Below are 8,429 nucleotides of genomic sequence, written 5' to 3'. Positions count from 1 at the left end.
TTTTTTTTTTTTCATTTTTTTTTTTTATTATGAGTAATGTTTAAGATTTACAAGGGAAATTCCTATTGTCAATGTTTAACGAGCAAGGAGATATTTTCCCCTTAATCATCCTTCACATGTAATTCTTTTAATTATATTATTACTTTTTGCCCTAATTGAAGTTATCATTGTATTTCTTTTTATATATGCCAAAAAAAAAAAAAAAAAGGAAAATTAATCCGAAATGAGAAAATAGCAATTTATCCTTGTAAGTACTACTAACATTGAAAAATTGTTGTATCTTGCCTAAACGAAGGGAGTATTTCACACTTGATTAATTAGGCATAAGCACATGCTTACCCTTCAATAACTAAGCAATGCCTTGGTACAAACAATTACTTTAAGTTTTAACAAATGATACATGGTTTGCTTTGAGACATTGTCAATTCTCCAACCCATCAACCTTCGTAAATGATTAGATGGGTTTTGATAGCAACCCTTAAATTGTGATGTAGGTCATCATCTAGGGTTTAAAAACACTACCAATTGGTTATGCATAATATGACATAATTGATTATGTAATCAGCAATGTTGATATAGGGTTATTATATCCAACCCTTGAGTACGGGTGTGCAAAATTGAGTACCCGAACCGGAAATCCGGTTCAAGCAATTAGTTAAACCGAAACTGAATCGGTTTAGTAGCTGAACTAGTTTTGAATCGAACCAGAAAATCTGGTTCGGCTCAAGCAGGTGCCCGATTTTGAAACGAATTTGAATTAAAAAATTTCAATTAGGCCTCTACTGTTGTAAACTTGGAATATATGCTGAAAAAAACATCAATTTGCTGCTCAAATAGACTAGAATCTATTGTAGGGAAAGGGAGGAGAAACAACACCACTGGGCAAGTAAAGAAGTCTGTGTTTACTCTGCTCGGTTACAAGTAAATAAGGGTAAAACAAACTAAATTCAATTTCAGCTTGAAATAAAGCAGTGGCCAATTCCTGATCATTCGCCTACCAGTGCCACTTCTGACAAATTGACAACGTACCAACACTGAGTTGCTATTGTAATAACCACCAGACCGCAAACTGCCAACTATCACCAACACACCACAACAAGCAGCCAACTAACATCCATAGCATTGGAGCAGTAAGTTGTGAAGATTGAGAAAGATTGGGGTAGAGAACTAGGGTTATTGGATTTGGGAATTAGAGAAAATTAAATTAGGATTTTGATTTTATGCAAAAAAAACCGGTTCGGTCTGGGTAACTGGTTTAGCATATCTTAATCGAAAATCGGTTTTCTTTCATATTGTAACCCAAAACTGAACTGGATTTCTGGGTAACTAGTTTTTCCAATTTGATTTCCGGTTCCAGTTCGGGTATGGGGTGTTTTGAACACTTCTACCCTTGAGAGATAGTAAAATATGTTTTATATACCATATAGATTATTATTGATCCCCTGAAATTATCATTTACTTCTCCAAGATTATCATTTACCATTTAAAAAGTGCCAAAAACTCACTTGACGGGAGTACTTAATATTTTCTTATAATCGAAATCGTGGGTGAATTTTTTATTTTACTACTTTTTAGGGTTATTATAATCTGTACAAATATCCTAGTCACACAAATACATATTCTATTTATGTCTATGAAATGATAAAGACTAGCTGTTTAAGTTAAACGAGAATCACACGCATGTCTACATGAATGACAAATGCCCCCGATATTTTATTTGAGTTTATGAAAGAGTAAACGACATATTCCCACTCGAGGTTTAGTCAAATCTTATATTGATACCTTGATTTGCATTTATTCTATATTTCTATCTTTAAATTAATATCGTGAGTGAAGTCAGTAAGTAATAAGTTTTATAGAGGAGGTTGTGGGGAGTCTAACGGTGGTATCAAAAGTGATTTTGGACTTCAGAATTTGTTAAAAAAGCCAAAAATCACTGACTTGGATGCTACTAATATGAGCCGTTTTTTATTAACATGAGTCAATTTTCTGTCAAAGAAAATACCGATGCACTTTAATATGCTAACGTGTGTTTCGCTATAATGAAAAGTTGTAAATACATTAAAATAAAAGAAATAACGTTACTTTAAGGGATGAAAATTTGAAATAAATATAACTAGAGATATCAATTTAGGATTTCGCTAAAGCTAAGCTGGGGTGGGAATATGTCGTTTTTCTCTTTATGAGAGGATAAAGACTAGCTGTTCCTTCAAAGTCGGTTAAACGAGAATCGCATGCATGTTTACAGTTTAGGAAGCAAATTGCCATCAAATAGTTCAGCCTTCTATAAAAAAATTCTTCAGAAATTAACAATATTACTATAGCTATCATGAACCTGCTTTCATTGTTCTTGTTGCTAGCTACAGTTTTTGTAACGTCTCAGGGATCAGACTTCTCGTGCCTGAGTTGGCGATTTGCGGTGGAAGCTGATAATATTATTGGATGGACAGTTCCCCGGTCCCCCACATTGTGAAAATTACATAAAGGATTACGTCTCATCGTCAACCTCAGGCTATCCGTCGCAGTACAGTAAAGACTTAGAAAGCCGTTACTGATGCAGCTTGGAACTATACTCAAAGCATGGAGCTGGCTGATGATGGCAAGAACATTTGCATCTTTGACGTAGATGACGCCACTCTCTCTAATTTGCCTTATTATGAAGTCCATCATTACGGGTCAGTAATCGTTATGTTTATGATTTTAATTATATATATATATATATCCTATCTTAATTCGAACTATATTCTAAGTTGTGGTCCAGGCCAGACCCACCTTATGATGAGCGGGGCCGGTGACCTCAATTTTATTTTCATTAGTTTAATTTCATCTTTTGCTTTTGCTTTTAACTTTATATATTTATATTAATGTTTCTTGATTTTACATTTCTCGTTTATTTTTTTTTCCTGTTTTATATTATACTATTTTTATCTAGTTTCCTCTAAATCAATGTTTTAATAACCAATATGGGGAGAAACCCGACAAAGTTATCGGATCTCGGGTTAACCACTTTAACCGGTTTGGTCGGCTGGCCAAACTATATGTCAAAATTTTTAAAATTAAGTAAATACACCCCTAAAAATTATTAAGTCCTTACAAGTTTGAAATTTAGCAAACACACTCTAAATACAAATTAGTCGTCGATTGGTTGGCAACGACAATACACCAAATGTAATCCCAATCATCTCTTGAGTCCATACCCTAGAAAATTTACCCAAGATCTAGCCGAAATCGATTGATTTAGGCCAAATCTAACCAATGCCGACGTCGACCGATTTCGGCCAGATCTCACCATCGCCTGCGTCGACAACCCTCCCCATCACCACGAAAATACTCCCCTAAGCATCCTAACCAAAACCCATCTCACCCCATCCCCGTTTACCTCACCAATCATCGGCAAAAGTTGGCTGTTGCCGCTGTCCCTTTTTTTTTCGATTTTTAGTCGATTAATTGACCGGAAATTGATTCTGTTGCCACCATTGCACTCATCGGTACTTCCTCTTCAAAAGCCCCAACATCCTGACCTTCAATTATTTGTCGATCATCATCCCAAATTCTAGGGTTTTAAGTAAATAGGGAAATTGTTAAACTGGCCTGATGAAGGTCCCGGGTCCCGGTTAAACTGGTTTAACTGGCTAGGCCGAGCTTTAAAACACTGCTCTAAATTTAACTTTTGGGTCCGTTCTTGATTGTGATATCACTACAAAAAAGAAATGTATATTCAGATTATAGCTATAACGAAGAATAGATTTTATTACTAGGAAATCGCGTTGCAGTTTCAACTCATATTTTTTATACATAAGATGAATGCATATCAATGTTCACTCTAGGGCTACTGTGGCGCAGAACTGATGCTGTACTTAATTCCTACGTTGACATAACCATTCTCTGGCGCATTGGCGTGCATGGGAAAATCGTCAGGGCATCATTTATAGATATTTTGAACTGAAAGTTTACAGGAACTATAACGTTGATTAATTAATTTTTGTGATACATAACTATGTGAGATGCATTGTTGATCTATATATATTTATATGATGAGCATGGTGTGACAATTTCAGGGCTGAAGCAGTTAACAGTACCGCGCTGAATGAGTGGTTCATGGTAGGCAAATTACCTGCATTGAATGAGACTCTTGAATTCTACAACAACTTATTAAAGCTTGAAAAGATTAAGCTTATCATCCTCACGGGAAGAAGAGATGACATGGAAGATGTTGTAAAAGCTAATCTACAGGAAGCTGGGTACGGAAATTGGACAAAGCTTATCCTCAAGTAAGCATTCATTAATTAGCTACAAAGGGTCCTTACATCAGGATTAGGATTCTCTCTTGAACTGAACTTTTACCTTAACAAATAGATATAAACCATAAATAAGTGAAAATATATGTGTTATAAGATTCTTAAAGCTCAAGAAAGCTCAAGTGAGGATATTATAGAGATTGTGACATATTTCTCGAAAATTAACTGAACTTTGTATATATATAATATGGGCTAGCCATAATGTTAATATTTGGGCGTAATTTTTGGGTACAGGGAAACATCCTATAGTGGATCGACATTTGAGTTCAAAGAAGAAGAAAGAAGAAAGCTTGTGGAGGAGGATGGATACAGGATAATTGGAAACATGGGTGATCAATGGAGCGATATCCAGGGGATTCACCTAGGCAATTGGACATTCAAGTTGTCCAATCCTCTGTATTATACGGCTGGAGCACAGGGTACTGATCAAAATTTATATTTTGATTTTTAGATATGAAATGTATCATGTATTTAATAAGAAAAATATGTATTTAATAAGAAAAATATATATGAATAAATGTTCATGTAATAGCCAAACTATTATGGCTAAGTGGACTTCGATTTATTAAATAAAAAAGTGATTTATGTTACGTTATCTGTTAATTATATCTTTACATAATGGTTTAAAGATTAATTGAATTATGATACAAAGGTTTAAGTAAGCTATAACTTTCGGAGACACACCACTATCAAAATGTACTTAAGTAAATAAGAAGTTATTTGACAACTATGAATGGGAATATCGACAAGTAATATGACCCAAAATTAAATATATTGAAGCTTCATTCAACTTNCAAGTTTTTGATGCATCAAAATTATTCTTTTTTAAGAATTAATATCATGAATCTTTCTTTATTTATGTTTAGAGGTGGGCATTTGGGATTAGGTCCAAAAATCTAGCCCAAAATCTCGGTTCTAGGACCGATCTTAGGAGGCTTGGTCCCAAAACTTTACCAGGCCTAAAGAGGAGGGCCTGATCCCTCTACTAGGCCCTCCTCCAAGGCCTGGGCCTGGGCCCAAACCTTTTTAATCATTTTTTTAGTCTTTTGTAAAATTACATAAAATCTCTTATAAATTTCAAATAAACATAAATTATAGGGGTTAAAAATTTTTTTTACTAAATTAAAAAAAAAAAAATTTTACTTTTGTTTAATAATCGTTGGCTGCCAGGCAACGAGAGTGGGAATTTTTTTTTGGTTCTCCCCCCAACAATTATACTATAAATAATCCTCAAATCTCTCATTTTTTTTTCACACCACCCAATATCTCAATTTCTTTGTTCACTACTCCAATCAAATTCTCATTCAATTTATATTTATAATTTATTTATGTTATTCAATTTTTTCAATTTTTCAATATTATTTCTTATTCATATTATTTATTTATTTATTATTTAATCATAAATTCATAATGCATTTTCGAAATGATGTATTTGGAGGATCATTTTTAAATGAGTTTAACGTTCCATCAGATGAAATAGAAATGTTAATCCAAATTGGACCAGTCCCAGAAAGACCAATCCCAAACCGGCCCAGGAGGAAAGGGTGAAAATGGATTGAATCTTTTTATTTCATCAGTGGATGGATGAAATGTAAAACTTATTTGGAGATGATCTTTCGAATGCATCATTTGAGGAATTCATTATGAATTTATGACAAAATAATAAATAATTAAAATGAGAAAATTAAATAAGAATAAGAATAAGATATGATATTGAAAAATTAAATAATATGAATAAATTATAAATATAAATATAAATTGAATGAGAATTTGATTGGAGATTTGAAAAAGAGATTGAGTTGTGTGGGGGCGCCTTTCCTCTCTCAAATGATCGTCGGTTGGTAGTTAACAGTTATTAAACAAAAGTAATTTTTTTTTTAATTTTTTGTAAAATTTCATTTTTACTCTTATAATTTATGTTTATTTCAAAATTTATAAGGGGTTTTATGTAATTTTGTAAGAGACTAAAAAGAAAATGATTAAAAAGGTTTGGGCCTAGGTGGATTGGGCTCTCTTCCAAGGTTTGGTTCAGTTTTGGGATCAGGCTTCCTAGGACCAGTTCTAGGACCGGGTTTTTGGGTTGGGTTTTTGGATCTAGTCCCAAATGTTCACTTTTATTTGTAATACTTTTAACACTAAGTTCCTTTCTTAATATGTGGCCTTAGTGCATCTTTCATTTATGTTGTTAATTTGTTTAGGTTTAAGCACATTTCCTCATCAACTCACTTCTTATAAAGTCCAATTATTCAATGACAAATCATGGGTCATGTAAGTCTTTTTGAAAATATATGATCTATGCAAGTTCTCTTGAAGACGCATGATTTATGATTTGTCATTAGATATTTGGTCTTTATGGGAGGTGGGTTGGTGAGGAAAGATTATAAATTAGGCTTTATCTCATTCAATCATATATGGAGGTGAAAAGTTCAACATATTAGGTTTAAAATGTGTTTGCAAACTAAAACTCAAAATAATCTCCTTTTTACTTTGTCTTCTTTATTTTTCAAAGTGAGTGTGTGTTNGCAGAATGTAATTTTCTTCGATCTCTAATGAAGATTCTCTTTTTAAAAATCTCTCTCTAATCTCTCACTACACAAAATCTATTATGGTATCAGAGCAATAGGTTTATTTCCTGAATCTGCAGAAGAAGAATTGCTAAATTTGTTCTTGGATCTTGTTTGATTCATCTGATTTGTTTGACTAAGTATAGACTAGCTCATGTTTGACGATTTACTTGACTGAAGATCTGCTAGCTTAATATTCGACAGTTTGTTCGATCTGTTAGCTCAATTCGTTCGATGGTTTGCTTGATTTTGGTTTTGCTTAGTCTTGGTTAAACCGACGATTGATTTGACAGTTAACTCAGTTTGATTCAGACTTAGTTTTGCCTTTACGAATTTGCTTCTTCTCTGTTATCTTTCAAGTAATTGCACGAAATGGTGAATTCTAATAGTGAAATGACAATGAATCATACAGATTCAAAATCACCATTGTATATCCACTCATCGGTTACTCTAGAATCTGTATTAGTAACAGAGCAACTCACAGGCATCGATAATTATGGCATCTGAAGTAGGGCCATGACAATATCACTTCGAGCCAAGAATAAATTGGGGTTTGTCGATGGTTCATGCAAGAAGCCAACAGATTTAACTTTGGGTGCGCAATGGGAAAGATGTAATTCACTAGTACTGGCTTGGATCTTCAACACCATTTCTAAATGAGATTTTCAATGGAATAGTTTAATCTACTAGTGCACATCAAGTGTGGCAGGATCTCCAAGAGTAGTACCATAAGATCAGTGGAACCAGAATGTATGGAATACAGAGGGAGATTGTTAATCTTACACAAGGTGCCATGTTTGTGGCGATCTATTATAACAAGCTGAAATCTTTATGGGATGAATTGAGTTCATTGATCAGCTTACCACCACCAGACAGTGTAGTGGCCAAAGCCTACCTTGATCACCTAAATCAACAAAAATTGTTGCAGTGTTTGATGGGGCTCAATGACACTTACTCCATGGTAAGAAGTCAGATATTGCTAATGTCACCATTGCCTTCAGTGAAGCAAGCTTACTCGGTTGTTAACCAAGATGAAAGCCAAAGGATTCTGATAGGGACCAATGTTGGTTTAGATGTGACCACAACCTTGTATGCTTAGAACCCGCAGAAGGGGCAAAATCACAATCCAAAATACAAAGGCAAGAAGCCTTACATAGAATGTGACTTCTATCATCTACCAAGGCATAAATGTGATACATGTTACAAAATCCATGGATATCTAGTAGATTATAAAAGAAAAATGAATGGATCCAAGAACAAATCATCGGAAAATCAAGTGCAATCTGCTGTTCAAGCAACTCTCGCTTCTAATACTCTTGTGGTTTCATCAAAAGGGTCTCTTGGAACCATTCTCTCGGCTGAACAATACTCTCAGCTTCTCCAATTGCTTGGCAAGGAAAATATGTCAGCTTTAGCGAACATAGCAGGTAATACAACATCACTGTTATCTTGCTTAAATGAAACTAATAGTTGGATAATAAACTCAGGGGCAGCTGATGACATGACCAGATTGTCTAGTCTAAATTCTCCTGTTGATATGGATTCCGGCCCAAATACCTATGTTGGC

General features: G+C 34.2%; 2 protein-coding genes across 2 annotated transcripts; both read left to right on the top strand.

The window, feature by feature from the left end:
* Positions 1–2,580: 2,580 nt before the first annotated feature.
* LOC116122604 (acid phosphatase 1-like) lies at positions 2,581–4,749 on the top strand. Its single transcript, XM_031408436.1, has 3 exons — positions 2,581–2,675; positions 4,059–4,271; positions 4,533–4,749. Exons 1-3 carry the CDS (start codon positions 2,581–2,583, stop codon positions 4,747–4,749), a joined length of 525 nt encoding a protein of 174 aa, XP_031264296.1.
* Positions 4,750–7,610: 2,861 nt separating this feature from the next.
* LOC116122603 lies at positions 7,611–7,961 on the top strand. The gene has a single exon (XM_031408435.1). It carries the CDS (start codon positions 7,611–7,613, stop codon positions 7,959–7,961), a length of 351 nt encoding a protein of 116 aa, XP_031264295.1.
* Positions 7,962–8,429: the final 468 nt, after the last annotated feature.

Source organism: Pistacia vera, unplaced genomic scaffold, assembly GCF_008641045.1.
Source record: "Pistacia vera cultivar Batoury unplaced genomic scaffold, PisVer_v2 Contig136, whole genome shotgun sequence".
Classification (NCBI taxonomy): Eukaryota; Viridiplantae; Streptophyta; class Magnoliopsida; order Sapindales; family Anacardiaceae; genus Pistacia; species Pistacia vera.
Note: the sequence above shows the minus strand (reverse complement) of the source record. Positions and strands in the feature narration are given on the sequence as shown.